Source organism: Leptonychotes weddellii, chromosome 10 (assembly GCF_054177405.1).
Source record: "Leptonychotes weddellii isolate Sample4059 chromosome 10, ASM5417740v2, whole genome shotgun sequence".
In the NCBI taxonomy this organism is placed as follows: Eukaryota; Metazoa; Chordata; class Mammalia; order Carnivora; family Phocidae; genus Leptonychotes; species Leptonychotes weddellii.
Window position 1 is genome coordinate 111,408,376 of NC_138378.1, and position 17,815 is coordinate 111,426,190.

At 50.2% G+C, this 17,815-nt stretch overlaps 1 protein-coding gene and 1 long non-coding RNA gene across 3 annotated transcripts in view; one reads left to right on the forward strand and one right to left on the reverse strand.

Annotated features, from left to right (window-relative positions):
* Positions 1–17,815, reverse strand: part of VSNL1 (visinin like 1) — a 100,170-nt gene that overhangs the window by 2,365 nt on the left and 79,990 nt on the right. For both annotated transcript variants that reach the window (XM_081797165.1, XM_006732980.3), the window contains one exon: positions 148–363. In XM_081797165.1, the coding sequence (XP_081653291.1) occupies positions 148–363 (216 nt within the window). The remainder of the gene's footprint in view (positions 1–147; positions 364–17,815) is intronic.
* LOC145715981 (uncharacterized) lies at positions 990–8,606 on the forward strand. The gene is made up of 4 exons (XR_014138310.1): positions 990–1,060; positions 3,461–3,620; positions 7,758–7,805; positions 8,163–8,606. It is a non-coding gene; the product is annotated as an uncharacterized LOC145715981 (long non-coding RNA).

The following is a 17,815-nucleotide window of genomic DNA, read 5'->3' on the forward strand; positions in this document are numbered from 1 at the left end:
CCTGCCCCGAGGGCCCCCGCCCCGCCCTGAACGCCCCCCAACCCGGCCACTAGGACCCTGGCCCAGCCCGGGCCCTGCCACCCAGGTTCCCCCACGGCCCCGCCCCGAGGGGTTCCCCCGCCCCGCCCCGAGGGCCCACCGCCTCACCTCTATGATCTCCAGCATCTCCACCCTCGTGATCTTGCCGTCGCCGTCCAGGTCGTACATGTTGAAGGCCCAGTTCAGCTTCTGCTCGAAGCTGCCCCTCGAGGTGATGGACAGGGCGCAGATGAACTCTCGGAAGTCGATGGTGCCGTCCCCGTTCTTGTCAAAGGTTCGGAAGGCGTGCTGGGCGAACTTGGAGGCGTCGCCGTAAGGGAAGAACTGCAAGCAGAAGACACAAGTTCAGGTGGCGGGAGGCCCAAAACCTCAGGCCCGGGTGGAGTCCGGGAAAGCCTGGGAGGCCACCGCGCCATCCCGGGGACCGCACCGCGGGTGCTCCCAGGCCGCCGAGGGAGGAGGGGTGGCAGGCAGGCCTCCCTCCTGGACAGCGGTTTGGCGCGGTGCTCAAGGCCTAGGGCAGGCGTCCATCAGGCCATTCCTGTGCATGAGGCTGGGACATGCGGCCTTCGTGGTGGCGGGGCCCTTGAGCCCGCAGCTAGGGTCCCTCATCCGTGGCTTCCCTGCCCTCGCTCCCACAAGGACAAGGACTGAGGTAGGGAGCCGACTTCTCTCCCCACGCAGAGCGGTGCTCCATGAACTTCGCCTTCCTCTCTGGACCTCCAGGTTCGCCGCCCGGTGGGGCCAGCGCGAGGTTGCCCAGACCTGGTTTTCTCTGCCCCGGCTCCCCAGCCCCCGCCCACACTCCTCTCCCCGGGTGAGGCTCCATTGGCTCTCTTCTTTTTGGCAGGGACTTTTCTTTTGTAGAACAGACATTTAAAACCCATTAAAAATAGAACATGACGAGGTTTATTTTTAAGAGCTATAAAGAGGTTTCTTTTCAGAGCCAACAGTTGGCCAGAGTGCCATTGGAGACAAAGAATGAACACAGGAGGAAAAGGAAGAGCAGACCCTGGAGGAGGTAAGACCGTGGAAACAAGCCCCAAACCACAAACCAAAAGCAAAAACAAACCACGTGCTGTTTTAAGGCAGAGAGGGGATATGGATGCATCAGCCCGCAAATACAAAGACCAAAGCAGGTGTCTGAGGATGTCACAGGTATCCCCGCTCCTTGGTAAGTTTTGTCACTGGTTACTGGGACAGGCCAGCCAGCCTCCGTACAGCGGGCCTGCTTTGTGCCCACCTGGGGCTGTCTCCCTTCCGGGGCCCTCAGCTCATGTTTCTCACTGTGCTTCCTGCCCTGGGGCCTGCTGCCCACACCTCCCATACTTAGAAGCCCTTGGAAGGCAGAAATGAAATGTGTATTTCCCCGTGAGATCCCATAACTGTGGCCAGGCCCCATTTTTGGTACTGGGAAAGCAGAGATCCACAGCTCGTAGTCCCCAGGCTCTGGGATTTCATAGTTAATGGGGGAACCCAAGGCGGGACTGATGAGAACTAGGACAGAGGAGGGGGCAAGACTACAGGATTGGTTTCAAGGTGGAGAGTTATGAGGGAAAGGCTGCTGTCCTCTCCTACCCGCTCAGCCTATTTCCCCTTCACCCCATAATGCCATTAGGGGCCTGGGTACCTGAGGACAGGCTACCAGGTGCTGAGTTTTGAACTACACAGTTTTGACCTTGACAGTTTCTAAATAGGTAAGGTTGATTCACATGTGCTCTGAACGTTTTTTTAAACTTATGATACTTCTGACACCAAATGTGTGGGGTTTGTTTTGGTTGGTTTTTCCTTCCTAACAACTCTGATTTTCTGGACATTATTAATCTGGTCCAGGTGAATTCAGTTCCATTCTGACACTAACCCCCGGGGGGAGTCCGTGCAGACCCCACAGGGAAGGGCTCAGTCCCACCAGACTGCCCCCATTTCAGATGCCAGTGGTCAGTCCCTGGTTCTTCTGATAGACCTGATAGAAAGGCCGGGGCGGTGGGGGCGCCCACAAGGCCCTCCTTCAATAATTTGCTAGAACTACTCAAAGAATTAAGGAAGGCACTTTATTTACTATTACCGGTTTATTTTAAAGGACACAACTCAGGAACAGCCCAGTGGGCAAGGTGTAGGGGAAAGTGCATGGAGGGTGCACAGAGCCCTCTGCGGGCAGCCACCCGAAGAGCACCTCAGTGAGTCCCCCAACTGGGAGGCTCCTCAAACCTGTAGTTGAAGGGTTTTATTGGAGGCCTCATTACTTAGGCATGGTTGATTAAATCACTGGCTAACGACAATTGAATTCCATCTCCAGCCCTTCTCCCCTCCCCAGAGTTCCCATCCTCTAATCATGCCTCCAGTCTTTTGTCTGACCAGTTCCCATCCGGAAGCTATCAAAGGGCCCCCAGCCACCAGTCACCTCATTAGCATACAAAAGACACTGTTATCCTTCCAGAGAGTCCAAGGGTCTTAGAAGCTCTGGTGTCAGAACTGGGAACTGAGACCAAGTATATATTTCTTATTATATCATCATATCACAAGTGCCTTGTGCACGAATGTTCTTCACCCCTTTCTGCTCTTTGTGGATGTGTCTTTATCTGCCTTGTGGTCAGGAATCTTGGGGAGAGCTGGGCCCTGTGAAATGGCCTCAGAGCAGAGCAGAGTGAGCCCTTGGCAGATTCTCATCTCTCCTTAGTGCTGTGTATCCACCAGGCTTGCTATGCTGTGACTTGAGACCCCTGGGTAATTGTCTCCATCTGTGTGGTTTTCTGGCAGTGAAATGCTTTAACCTTTATTTCACATAGCATACTTTAAAGGGAAGGGATATCTGATAGTTTTATCTAAAAATAGCAGGGAGCTTCAAGTCAGTATATTAAAAATTTAGATCTGAAAATTCTTGAGGAAAAAAATCGATTGAGCTGTAAAAGTTACATGTGCCTTGTAGAAGGTCTATTTACTGACTTTTATAGCCAACACGTTTACTTCAGAAGAACCGAGCGTATGCTAACGTATCTGGAGGGCTTGTTCTCTTTAGAAAACTCCTCTTATCATGTTCTGAGTGCTTGGAGTTTTTCTAATCAGGGGAATGCTCCTTCTTTTGATGAAATGATTCAGCTCTGGAGGGATCATCACAGAAAAATGAAGCCACACTCTTCAATGTCTTTAGGAAGAAATCGGGGTCTTGAACTCATATTCACTTCTGGACTACGATAGTGCCTGAGAAGTAGAAGTATTTTTTGTGTATTGTTGCTTAAAATTTCTTTTATTTTTTAAATTCAATGTGTTTTTCTTGTTGATGTGGAAATAATTTTCAGTGGCATTAATAATCTACAAGTCTATATAATAAATAAAAAACTTTGAGGTTGAAAAATCATATGTATATTTATGTGTGTGTGTATATAATATATATTCTATAATATATAATTCCACTGTGTCTTAGTCCATCCAGGCTGCTGTAACAAAATGTCCCAGGCTGGATGATTTATAAACACAGTTCTGGAGGATGAAGTCCAGTATCAAGGTATCAGCAGGGGCAGTTTTTGGTGAAAGACCTCTTCCGGGTTGCACACTGCTAAAATCTTGCTTTGTCCTCATAGGAGGTAAGGAAACTATGGGGTCTCTTTTTCCTTCTTTTTTTGGGGGGGACCAGAGGGAAAGGGGAAGAAAGAATCCTAAGATCTTAAGCAGACTCCATGCCCAGCACGGAACCTGACGTGAGGCTGGATCTCACAAACCTGAGATCATAACCTGAGCCGAAATCAAGAGTCGGACACTTAACCAACTGAGCCGCCCAGACACCCCTGTGGGGTCTCTTATATAAGGGCACTAATCCCATTCATGAGGGCTCCACCTTCATGACCTAAACTCCTTGAACAGGCCTACCTCCTAATACCCTCACCTTGGACGTTAGGTTTCAACATGTGAATTTGGGGAGGGACACAGATATTCAGTCCATAGCGATTTGTTTGAAAGAAGATGAATCTAGTTGTGAGAAATTTTAGAAACCGCATTAGATGATTGACTATAGCTAGTCTTTGATAAATTTCTAGTTTCTATTTTATGTCTGTGTGCATACACACTTAGTTTTTCTACTTTTGGTCAAACATTTTATCTCAAGTATATCTTGCATTTCCAGTAACAGAAAAAAGCCACCTGGAAGCAGTTGCAGATGGTCAGCTGACTGAATCCAGATACTGCAGTCCTTCCAGTGATGGTGGGACCTGGGTCGTGGGGCTCTTGGAGGCCACACCTGTCTGGTTTGGCACCTTGAGACAGCCTGCCGTCCTGAGGGTACCTGAGAGAAGGCTTCTCTTCGGAGAGCAGGGCTTGGGGGTGGAGCAGGGTCTGCTCCAGGGACTGGTCAGCAGAACTCTAGACTCAAGTCTCAGGGTGAGAAGAGCACCATCAGCAGTTTGGACTGCATGTCTGGGGGTGGAGATGACCAGGCTGGTCCCCGAGGTTCCCGGGTGGAGGATGACGGCTGGCCAGAATGGTTCAGCAGAGGCAGTTTCTTCAGGGCCCTCTGGAGCCCCCTTCCTCGGGTGTAGGACTCCCCCTGTGTGGGCCCACAGCCTTTTTGCTCTGACACTTGAGTCTCCAAGCTTAGTAGTGGGAGCCTGACAGAAGGTGGGGGCAGGAAGGGCCCTCCATCCCTGGCTACTTCTGGCCCTGCTGGTGAGCCTCTGACCTCAAGACTACACATTGATCTGTCCCTGTCATACCACAGGGACAATCTTGTGCTCCAGTTGTGCCCTGAGAACTCGGGCTTTCCATGTTGCTGGTCTGCGGTGGGGCCAGGACCCAGCCCACCAAGTGTAGCATGATACCCACAGGAAAATGTCACCATTCCTGCAGAACGACAAGCAGGAGAAGCATGCATCTGTCCCATGGCATTCCCCTGCACTGACTTCTGGAAGTTCCTGAGATAGGTTTTCTGGGCCGCACATCTTCCTTTCCTATTGACTTCCCTTCCCAGGAAGCCTGGGAATGAGGGCTGCCATCAGATTGTGGGGAGCTGCTGCAAAGGAGGGCTGCATCCTCTTTCTGGGGGGCATGTGGAGGGGAGACCAGGACCCCTCCCCTCGGATTCTCAGCAGAGCCCAGTCAGGTGGGCACAGCCTGATAGCATGGGCTGTCCGTCTTCAGAGCTGCGTCCTGGGGAAGCTCCCAGGGCCCCCTCTAGCACCACTAGAGAGCGGGCCCGGACAACATCTCCTTCTCCTCACTCAGTGATTGCCCTTCAGTGAAGTCCTGGTGGCTCAAGACCTCTTCTGCTTCTCCCCCTCTGTCACCTCCCCAGTGGACTTTCCATTGGGAGGATTAACTATAGCTTACCCCCTTCTCTCCCTTCTGCCTCAGCCAGAGCCCGATCACCTCCCATGGGATTCTGGCTACAGTCCCCTAATTTCCTCCTGCCTTGAGTCTCCTCTCGGTCCAACACCCAGAGCAGCTCTGATCTTCCTCTAATATGGCTCAGGCTGTGTCATTTCTCTTCAGAGAAACACCCAGTGGAATCCAGTCCGGACCCCTGCGCTTGCTATTTGCTGACCCACTACGTGCCTTCAGTAGTGCGTGTCCTGCTTCGACCTCTGCTCCCCAGAGGCTCGCGTGTGCAGAGCTCAGGTCTGAACTTCTCACCCTGCTGTTCGTGGCCCTTCGTGATTGCCCCAGCCTGCACGCCCGGCTCTCTCATTCCTCTGCTTTCTGCCTCTGTGCCCGACTGTGTTCTCAGTCTGAGACTGAGTTCACAGACTGGCACGCCCCCTTCTCCCCCCACTTTCATATTTTCTATGCCTTCCCTTTGCACCCCATCTCATCCTGGCCAAATCCCACCTTTTCTTTATGTCCTGCTCAAATGCTCCACCTCCATGGAACCTTCACGACTGGACTGAATCTCTTCCTCTGCTTGCTTGTGCTTCACTTTTATTTCTAGACGAATCTTCCCGAACCCTCTGCCTTAGAGCACAGCCAGTCTGTTTCTGCGGTGTGCCCCCTGGTGCGAGGGTTCTGGGAGGGCAGGAACGGTTCGCTCCCTCTGCACCCCACAGTTGTGCCTAGCGCCTGGCAAGGAGGAGCTGCAGGGCTCCAGCGAGCGCGGGGTCTGTGGTCCCCCACATGTGTGTATTTGTCCTTGTGTCCTTCCATCTGTGAGAAGGAGCTGCCGCATTAACCAAATGCTTTCATGCCCCCGGGAAGGAAGACAGGGGTTTCTGCCACAACTCAACAGTGATGAAAACCATGACACTGACTCATTTAATTGTCAGCTCTCCCATTCCCAGAATTTCCTAGTCGCCTTCTCTGCTTCGTTTTTCTCCAAAAAGCTGACTACCGTACAACACATTTCAATTATTTATTCATCCTTTTTCTTCCTCCATGAGAAATGTAAACTCTGTGAGGGCAGAGAGCCTCGGCTGCTACACTGTTTAGTTCCTTACTGAATCTCTCCATTGCAAGCGCTCAGTAATGACTTAGAGAATGAACGAGTGAACCGATTTCTTCTTGACGCTGTCCTTCCTAATCCTGCATTAGTTGCAACTGATTACGCATTCACTGTCTCCTAGAATCCTCAAGACAAGCCAAAGGGATGGTTTGGGTTTTTTTCACTTTGACTTGGTAATATTTATTATTATTAATAATATTTATGAACATTATTAATCATTCCTATTTATTAGGGGATTGTTATTGAACTGTAAATTCCCAGAGTGCAAAGCCTTGTTTGCTCACCATTGCATCCATAACACATAGCACAGGTCTGCAGATGGCAGGTGCTGAATACGATCTTGTTGAGTGACCAAATGAGAGAGACACTTTCAGTGCCAACTTCAGGGTATCCAGGTGATTGAACACTGCTGCTAAAAACAGGCCCCACTCACTGGACATTATAATCTAGCCAGCTCTGTCCACTAGAACTTCTTGTGATTATAAAAATATTCAATAACTGCGCTGTCCAAAATGATACCTACTAGCAGTATTGGGTCAACCACTGTCTTAGGTGCTGGGAATAAAATTTTAAAAAGACAGAGAATTGAGAACAGTGGGGAAAGTAACCCTTGAAATGTTACTGGTGTAGCCAAAGAACGGAATGTTTTAATATTATTCAACTTACCTGTCAACTTAGATAACCACATGCGGCTACCGGCGTCTGTATGGAGTCCTATGGTCTATGCTACGTTATTAGTTTTCACAATACCCCTGTCAAGCAGTAACCCTCAGCTCCATTTCACGGGCAAGGAAACATGGACTCAGAAAGGTCCAGCAAACCCTGAAGTTAATTCTCTTCCCCCTGTGTCAGTCTGCTGCAAGGTTATACAGAGGAGCAGTAAGAAATGTACACTCCTTTCCAGAATACGACATACAAAACAGAAGGTAGAAAGTTAGGGACAGATTTTCATCTGTCTCAGCATTTGTTGGAACACTTTAATGGTTACCACACAGGACTGGAATGGGTTCAGTTCTAATACTTCTCATGTGTGTTACTTCATTCAGTCCTCATAGCAAAACCTGCCATCCTAAACTCCGCATTGTGGTTAAGGAAGCGAGCTTGAAAGGTCCAGGCATTTGCCCCAGGCTCCTGGCAGCATGTGACAGAGGCAGGATTTGCATGCGGATCTGTCTGGTCATTTCTGCCTCATCCTGCTGTTTCTCTATGTCAAACTGAGGCAATAAACCTAAATCCACATTTGATGAAGCAAACGTATTTGTTACATTACGTAATTCTTTGCTTCCTTCCCTCTAAGGTCCGAAATCTTCGGGGGTGGGCATTTATCGCCACCTTCTGGCAGCATGTACGTACTACATGAAAATTAGTAAAAGGTGGGCGGCTGAGGGATATTTTTTATGACTCATTCATTCTTTAACTGAACATTTATTGAGCGGTTACTATGCGTCAAGTACTGTGTTAGATACTGAATAAAATATGAAAAGACATAGAGCATTAAGGATAGTAGGGGAAAGAGATACTAAGCAAGCAACTGCATAAATAAGTATAAAATTACTCCATGATACACTGCAAGTGTGTAGAGCCACAAACGAGTAATGGGGATGATCTTATGAGTTTGAAACTTAAACAAAAATTTCCTCTGTGTTCCTCTCCTTGCACCCTAATATGTCGGCTTCTGTCAATTCACTCTTCTTCATCATAGTTCAGCAATGGTCTCAGAGTCTGAAACTTCCTGGGATTTCACCTAGATTGTATCCAACTGCACTACACAGCCCTACTCTGAACCATCCAATGTGCCAGAGAAAACCCCAGGAAATGCTTGAGGACTTGGTCTCTCCTCAGGAGGACAATAGGAGACTTTGTACCACTTCACCAGCTTACTCCAAAGCCACCAGAGGCTTTTCCCTACAGATAGAAGACCGAAGCCCTGCATTTCCATCTTTTCAATAACTTGTTCAGTTGTGACTATTAATTTTTTTTTTAAAATATGTGGTGTGGTGTGCCTGGGTGGCTCAGTCGTTAAGTGTCTGCCTTCTGCTCAGGTCATGATCCCAGGGTCCTGGGATGGAGCCCCGCATTCAGTGGGAGGCCTGCTTCTCCCTCTCCCACTCCCCCACTGCTTGTGTTCCCTCTCTCGCTGTGTCTCTCTTTGTCAAATAAATAAATAAAATCTTTAAAAAAAATAAAAAATAAAAAAATAAATATGTGGTGAATGAGCCCCAGACACCTCATGCTGCCTATGCATGGTGTCATTCGCCTCTGCAAACCCAGGGCCCCACCCTGCAAACCCAGGGCCCCACCGGGCACAGAAGGCTGTTTGGTGGCTGTGTTAAGAAATGGCTTGAAAACACGGTGCTTCCATCCCCTCATGTAATCTGTCCTCTGCACCTCCCGCTCCAGCCCTTTGCACTATCTTGCTGCCTGTACATCTCATCCTTCCAGAAGTGGTACTGAGTGCAGAGAAAACATTACAACATTTCCCATGAGAACCTCGCTCTCTCCCAGCGTCCACTGGGGCCTGCCTCAAGTTAATGGAGGAGGCAGGGCTCCTAGAGGTTGCCCCGACCGACCTTCAGGTGGAGGGAGGTTTGCACAGCATGGCCTTGGCCCACTGTGACAGTTGATGGGCTGGGTCAAGAGTGGGTTACAGCAAGGCCACTGAGGAGGACAGAGTCTCTCCAACGCTCTGCCCAAGGCCCAGCTCCCAGCTGACGCTGAGCAGCCCTCTGAACTCAGAATAGATTTGTGCCCATTAGTCTGCCTGAAATAGAGCTCATGAGGGGATCAAAGAACAGAAGAATATTCTTGGACGCTCCACTGCTCACAGGCTTGGAGAAGTCTGACATCCAATCTCTCACAGGACGCTGTCCCTTTAAAAACGTCCTGACTCAGGTCAATTCTGTTTCCCTTTGTTCTCAAATGTCAGAAGCCTATGTTCTCTGGCTAATGAACCCACAAACACGATCCCCTCCCCAAGAGTGGAGTCTTCTTCGTCTCCCCCTTACCCGGGCCTCCGAGGTCCTCTGCCCTCACCTCTGCTGGAACTGGCCAGAGGCTTCCAGCCTGCTGTGGATCCCTGGCTCCGTACCCACCTCTTCGGGCCACAGATGCCACAGTCATCTTGTCATGAGTGTCTATCAGGGAGCAGAGCCCGAAGAAGGTCTTTTTTATATGCTACCTCAGCTGGTTCTTCAAGTTGAGGACTTGGGGGTCATTATTCTGGGTTAACTAACTGGCATAAGGTCAGACCACTAAGGGGGTGGGACGGGCTAGGCAAACAGGCTCTGTCTGAGGGATCCGCACCTGCCCAGTGCACCCAGACTTCCACTCCCAGCGACAATCTACCTCTTCCCCTGGATCCTGAAGGGCTCTGCGTCTCTCAGCCTTAGTTTCCTCGTCCACCAAATGGGGCGATAGGAATTAATTCCTACTATGAAGGACTGTTGTGGGATTTCCTGGAGATGACAGATGTGGAAGGTGCCTGAGGCCGCATGGAGTTGGGACGTTGGGTATTGAAGGGTCCCTCCTCCCTCTCCCCTCAAGGCTGCCCTGATGCACCCCAGACCCTGGTCTTACAGGCAGCTCCCGGGTGAGCAGGTGGTTTGTGGTGGGCTCTCAGCGCACACACCCCGGGCTGCTGGCCAAGCTGGGGCCCCTGAGGATTAACTTGGTATTTGGTTTCAGCCTTAGGCTCTTCACACTCATGCAACCTCACCCAGGAATAGGATCCTTATTTCCTCACCGGCCCACATTCTCTGCCTCCTAACTGCCCTCCATGCCCACTCTCCGGGCTCTGCGTTCCCTCCTCCCCACAGCTCCAGAGGGAACCTCTCACGCCCCCTTCATCGTGTCCACTTCCCGTACCCACCAGTCACATCTAATTCTTCCCAGAAGAAGGAACGAGATTCTCCCCAAGCATCTGAGCCTTCCCGGGTCCTGTCCAGTCCTCTGTTCCCTGAGCCCTCCCACTATCTGGGGCCTTGCTATGCTGTCCAGCAGCAGTCCTATTATTCTCTCCATCTGGAATGCTCCTTTCCTGCCCCAACCCAGTCAACACCTGTTGCCTCTCAGATCTTGATTTAGTCTTCACTTTCTCAGGAAAGCCTTCTCTGAGTCCAGCTCAGAACCTTCCATTACGTGTGTGCACGGGACCAAGTCCTGCCCTTGGTAACCATCATCCTGTGTTCATGGGACTGTCTGATTAACGCCTTTCTCCCTTCGTGGACTAAGCTAAACAGGGCAGGGAAGAGCCTGGTTTTCCCCACCACTAAAATCCCTCGTGCCTCGTATGGGGCCAGGCACACAGAAGGTGCCCAGTAAACGTCTGTTGAATGACCGAGCGACTCAGCACAGCGGGTCTCTTTCAAGCCTGAGGATACGGCAGCAAATGCACACGATGACCAGTGGAAGGGCCGAAATGTGTTCTGAAGATTGTCTGAAGTCAGCTGTGCTACAGGAAGCTCACCATTTGGCCTTAAAACCTGTCACTGCCATTACTACTTTAGCTGATGATTCATGGTGCTGTGAATCATCCCCCGAGCCGTGCACGTGGGATGGTCACGTGGATGGGAAGAAGAGAGAGACACTTCCCCTTAATTAGAAATGGTGAGTCCAAGAGCTGTTTTCTGCCAACGTCTTCATTCAACAGATACTCACAAAACCCTAATTGGTGCCAGGCTCTATGCGGAGCTCTGTGTGGGCAGGAGGGAGGGTGAGGAGAGGCAACAAAGGATCAGAGCAAAAGAGAAGGGCGGGTCCGTGTCCCGAGCAGGTGCCGCCCAGAGCCGGAGGTGCCTTCCACACGTGGGCTCCCTGGGAGGGGATTCAACCCCCCCCCCCAGAGCTGCCTCTTCACTTGTCCCCCCGGGGGACAACATCCATTTTCTGCACTCATGGCTTCAGGCTTTCGTACAAGGCAACCACTATTAACCCCTGGTTCCTGTAGAACTACATCTATTTGAGAAGAAAATTAGTCCTGAACTAAATTTCTAAAGAAGGGGACTTTTGCCTCTTGGGGCAGAGGAAACAGTGTTCGCTTAGGTCCTAGGCCAGGTCTCTCTGTATGCATTTTGACCTTTATACACTGCCCCAAGAAGGTCATGAACTCCCAGGGAAGTTCTGTTACTTTTTTATAGAAAACGAGGCTCAGGCAGCAGAAATCCAGATTCCTCACTCATCTTGGGGTCTCTTTTGCTTTAGAATTATCACCAAGAGAATAGCCCATATCACCTCTACTTTAAGGGGAATATGCTTTGCTCTTTAATATATCAAATTAGGATCTGGTATACTGTAGGTGCTCTATAAATGCTTTGGATGGATAAAAGAAGCAACGTGTTGTAGAGGAAGGGATGCTGGGTTGAGTGACAGGGTGTCTGGGTGTGACTTAAGTCAAGCCATTTTGCCTTTTATGATATAAAATGAGGGCACAAATCAGATAAGCTTCAAAATTCCTTTTAGCTATACTATTTTATTTATTTTTGTGATTCTGGAAGTGAAATCTCAAAAAAAGAAGAAGAATTAATTAATAATGAATTTGACAAATGGATGGTACTTGCATTATTTTGCATTTATTAACCAAAGCAGCTATCATATTGCCACCTTGTGTTGGTATGTCTTAATTACAGGATCAGACTTTGAAGGGTGAATATTATCTACATCTCTATGTGCATCAGTATCGATATCTATGTATCTGTATCTGTATCTCCCTCTGTCGTCTCTATATCTATAGATATCTATGTCTCTATAACATCTCTCCCTATCTCTATCTCTCTAGCTCTATCTCCCTCTCTCTCTATCTCTATTTCTATCCCTTTATCATATCTCTCTCTCTATCCCTATTGGAAGTTTCACAGCGCCTGACAGATACTCATTGGTTACTCAGACTTTAAAAAAATCAAATGAACTCTTTCTTTATTTCTGTCCAATACCCAAGTCACATTATGAATTGTATCAATGACATCTTGATTTGGGGCAGGGTGTTTCCTCTAGTACCTCACTTGCTGATTAATCTTGAGCCAACATAAATCAACATAAATCAGTCCACCGTTAGCATGTGTTACAAAATAGGAGCTCACCAATAGTAAATTATACTCTGGAAATTGTCATGATTTTCCATTTAAAGGCAATCTAATTAGAGAGAAGACTGTTTTACCAATTTAAGAAGGAGCTCATTTTTGAAACCAGACAAGGGGTGAGGATCTTCGAAGGTGTTTGGTAGAAGGCTGGTTGCTATGGGGAAAATTGGAAAGACACCTCTTGCCTAGTATCCCTTCAATTACTCCAACTGAAGTGGGTAGAGCAGGTTTTGCAACTGGTTCCGAAACTGGTTGTTTCATCTTTCCCACTCCTCCTAGAATAGAGTGATCTGTTCAAGATGGATTCCCATGTCACTCTCCACCCAACTCGCTTCACAACGTCATGGTGACAATGATGAGAATGCTCAGCCGGTCTGCATCTCAATCAGAGCCCTACCAGCATGCCAGAGGCCACCAGGGTCTGTGCCATGGAGAGGGAGCTGTCCGCAACACAGGGAGGGGGCAGCAACGGTAGCCCGAGCAAGGGGAGCTATATCTGCAGAAGCTGAAGTTTGTAAGAAATGAACATATTCCGGGCCATTGCCTCTGAAGATGTGTCCTCCATTGCCCGGGAAGGAGGAATCTTCCAACCTACTCTAAGATGGGTCCCCAAATTTATTACTCTCCCCCAGTACTGACATATCTGTAACTTCTACTCAATTATGCCAGTTCCACATACTCCCATCTTTGCCACTGGAGGTATAGGAAAAGGTGTGGGTGCGGCGGCCCAAGACACAAAGGAAGTACATCCTGTAGGGAAGTGTGGGCGCCATGTTGGGGGTGTGAGATTGTGCTCAGGAGGGGTCTGGTACTGAAGACCACTTCTGCAGTTTACTAGATGTGGGACTTGGACAAAGGGTTTGTAATCTTTTTCAAAGCCTTAGTTTATTCATATGAAAAAGGAGCTGGAGGTGAGAATTGATTGCTGGGCTGGAATGAGTCAGGATGCCCAGGACTGGGTACCAGTTCCGCCAAAGAGGAGACAAGCCCCTGGGGGCAGCGGGCTCTCTTTCATTCCTTATCATCCCTGCAGAGCCTCAGAATAAGGAGTGAGCCAGCCTTCCATGGGAGGAGCCTTCCTCTGTTGCCTCTCCTCCCAAAATCAGGCTGCTGATTTTCCTCTCCCCAGGGTGTGCCCCCAGCAAACGCTATCTGATTCCTGATTCTGTGGTCTAGAAGGACTGATTTAGAGATTAGATTTCAGGGCACAGGGGAAGTCTCTGGAGGGATTGCCGATAGAGGCCACTTCTAGAATCCTCGCCCCTAACAAGGACAGAGGGCAGGAGCCACAGGGGTGGGCTGCCAGGCTCTGAGCTGTTCTTCTTTCTGATCAGGTCCTACAGGGCACGACCCCCCGAGCAGAGGAGAGTCAGAGTCCAAGTTCCCGCTGTGCTGCTTATTGGCTGCCCGAACGCTGGGAGAGGGATGTGACAATCTGGGCCTGGATCCTCTTGTGTAGAATGAGGGAGTTGGTTCTCTATGAGCCCTAGGGTGCTATCAGCAACTATGATTCTAACTCTGCACACTGTCAACATTATCCTTAACAAAAGATGCTGATTTAATTAAACTTTTATGGCACGTACCATGTGCCAGGCGTGGTTTAAGCACACTGTCAATATTTAACAATGTAATCCTCTAATACCCTCTGATGTAGGTATCACTGCAGGTCCCATTACACAGATGAGCACAGAAGCCCGGGGCTATGATGTTACTGTGTCCAACCTAGAGCACATACCTGGCTAACGGCAGAATCTGAACTCGTCTGGCTCTGGAGGCTCTACATGGGCCCCGAGCTACAAGCTTCTGATCTAACTACTACAGGAACACAGACACCAAAAAAGGCAAAGCCCCGGTCCTGCCTCTGACCCTCAGCACAGAGACACAGCAGACCATCTGCATCCAGCAAGCCAGACAGATGCAGCCAAGACACCAGGCGGGAGGGGCGCCTGGGGGGCTCAGTCGTTGAGTGTCTGCCTTCGGCTCAGGTCATGGTCCCAAGGTCCTGGGATCGAGCCCTGCGTCGGGCTCCCTGCTCTGCGGGAAGCCTGCTTCTCCCTCTCCCACTCCCCCTGCTTGTGTTCCCTCTCTCGCTGTCTCTCTCTCTGTCAAATAAATAAAAAATAAAATCTTTAAAAAAAAGACCAGGGGCAGGTGAGGTCAGCAGTTCTTCGGCAGCTCTCGATGGGCCAAGTTGCTCAGAGATTGCTCCCTAAGCAATCTGGGCTTTGCCCAGAGCCAAGGGTTCTTGACTTAACTGCTCAGCACCGTCCAGGGCAGTGGGTGATTATGTGGATAGCACCTGAGAAAATGCCACATGGGCTCTGGGGACCCAATGAAGGGCATTCTTTCTGTGAGCAGAGTGTCCCCCGTAAGCTCAGCGCTGTGCTGGCTCCGGGGCTGGCTCCCGGGCTAACCTGCTGGGGCCACAGCTCAGCCCCATGCTAGTGGGTTTCCTGGCAGTCTTGTGAAAATGCAGATTCTGATTCAGCAGGTTTGGGATGGGGCCCGCAGTGTCTGCATATCTTACACCCTCCCTCGGGTTGCAGAAGCTGCTGATCCACGAAACACACGAAGCAAGAACGTAGACACCTGGTGTCTGGGATTTGAAGAAGGAAGCCCAAGCAGGCCTGGGGAGGTCAGGGGAGGCATGCTGGGGGGCTTGAGTGGGGTTCAGAGGGTGCCAGGAGGTAAGTAGGCACAAGTGCATTTGTGGGGTATTGGGAGGCAGCCTATGGGGGCTGTTGTGGGGAACAGAAACCAAGAGTCAGCAGGGGGAGATGCCCGGTGGGTCAGCCGAGCCTGCCTGGGGTGGTTCTGCCCAGTGAGGGGCAGGAGGCTGGAGGGGTCACCTAAGCTGGGTGGAGGACACTCGGCTGGCTTCAGCCCCGAGGAGCCGCCTCCTCCAGCCCTAGTTAGTTGTCAGCATCAGATGAGGCAGCAGTCCTGGCTCCTGACGGGGAAGCTCTCCTCCCACATTTCCATATTTATCTCTGCAGGGAAAGCAGAGAGCAGCCTTCGGCAGGCTCCCTGGGCTGCCCTCTGCCAGGCTCATGAATAAAGATGCAGAGACTCCCCCAGGAGAGTCCTCCCAGCCTTCCCTAGAGCAGAGCGTAGGGGAGCAGGGGGCCTGGATGCCGGGGCAGGGCAGGAGGTGCTGAAGCCAGCCAGCCCTGGCTGGGGGTCTGCGAATGGGGGCGGGGGGTGGGCCAAGGTTCTCCCCGGAGCACCGCAGTCCCTTCTCCTCTGAGTGCTTCAGTTTCTGTGCCTGTACCCCAGGAGACCGAACAAAATGGCTCAGGGCTCCTGGTTCCAGGTCTGACTTTCTGTGATTCTACCATAAAGAAGGGCTGATGCTTTATGACCACTGAAGCACTCGCCAAGGGCAAGGCCTGTTATGCATCCCCTGGAGAGGAGCCTTGTCCAACAGAAAGAGGCTGTGAGCCACATCCATTAACTGCAATTTTCTAATAACTACTTAAAAAGTTAAGAAAAAAGACAAGTAAAATTAATTCTAACAACATATTTTAATTACCCACTATATTCAATATTCAAGCATATCAAATGATATCATTTAAACATGTAATCAATACTAAAGTTATTAATGAAATATTTTACATTTTGGGGGGACCAAGTCTTTGAATTCGGGGTGTGTGTGGCATACGTAAGGCCCATCTGCATTCCCACTGGCCACACTCGGAGTGCCCGAGGCTGAGGGCTACATTATGGAGCCCTACAGCCCCCGACACACGGACAAGGCGAACGAATGCATTCAGGCTCTTGCTATAAATGAACTTCAGGAATATGTATGCGTCTCAGAGCAAGCGTCCCCTCGGTCCGGGAAGCAGGGTTTGTGTGCTCATCAGGAAAGCCGTGAGCCTGTAACCTCTCAGGCCCAGTTTCTCTTCCTGCTCTTGGACACACCAGGCTTGAAGGCCAGCAAGGGGCCAGTCTGGGCCTCCTGCTTATGTGGAGGTTACGCAAACCCACATTCCACATGCACGTGTCTAATGCCTTCATCTCTTGGGAACATCTTCCATGCTTCTAGAACCCTGGCTAGTATTTCCCCATCCCGGATACCATGCACCAGGGAGTGCCACGGCCATCACAACGATGTCATACAATACTTCTGGAATGTTATTCTGGGGAGGAGCTCTCTCTAGCAAGTCCTGACCCTCCAAGAGAAATCAGTACTTTTTTTCCTTCTCTGAGAAGCAATAGGGGAGACCGCTTGGCTTAGAGGACTGAGTGAGGGCTCTGGAGCTATAACGACCGTGTCGAACCCCAGCTCTACGTCTGGAGTGGGGTGGGGTCCTGAGCAGGGCACTTTGTTTCTGAGTCTCCGTTCCCATGGGTTTGAAAAGACCAAGCCCAGGTACGTACGATTGATGCAATAGCTGATGTAAAGCATTTTGTACAATGCTAGGTGCCTGGAAGACACTTAAAAAAAAAAAAAAAAGGTAGCTTACATCTCTTCCTGCCCCCGGGATCATGGCTTTCTACGTTTTGGAGTCTGTGCCATCTCTGACAACAAACCACTCTTACCCTGGAGAAATGTAATTGACTACACGTTGGCTCACACCCATGCGCTAGACACTGTTTCAAGTCCTTTTACCTGTTTTAACTTAACTCTCAAGACAGTCCTAGCAGGTAGGGCTCATAGATGAGGAAATGAAGGCACAGAGAGGTTAAGTGATTTTCTCAAGGTCACACAGTAAATGGCAGAGCTGAGATGCAAACCTAGCAAAGCCACCTGCAGAGCCCTGGTGCGGATCCCCTTTGCCCTGCTGTTCTACCAGCGGCAGGACTCCATGGGGAGGGGATTTTGACCTTAAGCTCCAAAGGCAGGAACCACAAAGCAGTGCAGATGATGACCTGAACCCAGATCCCACTAAGGCAAATCCCATCAGCAGATACTTCTGGATTTTTACATTTCATCTGCCACCTGTTACCAGTCATCCCTGCAGCTTCCCTGCACTTTGCGTTGGGATTCTATTTTCTGGAGCATTGTTCCCAGCAGGCCTCTGAGATTCCTGGCACGGCACCAGAACCCTGACTGTAACGTTTCTGGAGTGTCCTTCTGGTGGCCCCACACCCCTGCTCTTCAGCTCAAGTCGCTCCCGTGGACCCTTCGCCTCCCAAGGGGCACCCGTGGTTGAAGCAGCCAGAGGGACATGTAATTCCCAGCTCTGCCCATCGGCCTGTTGCTAAGCAGCGGGTGCACGCGGAGATGTGTGGAAGGAAAACGTCATGTGACAGAAACAAACCCTCATGTGCCTAGAGC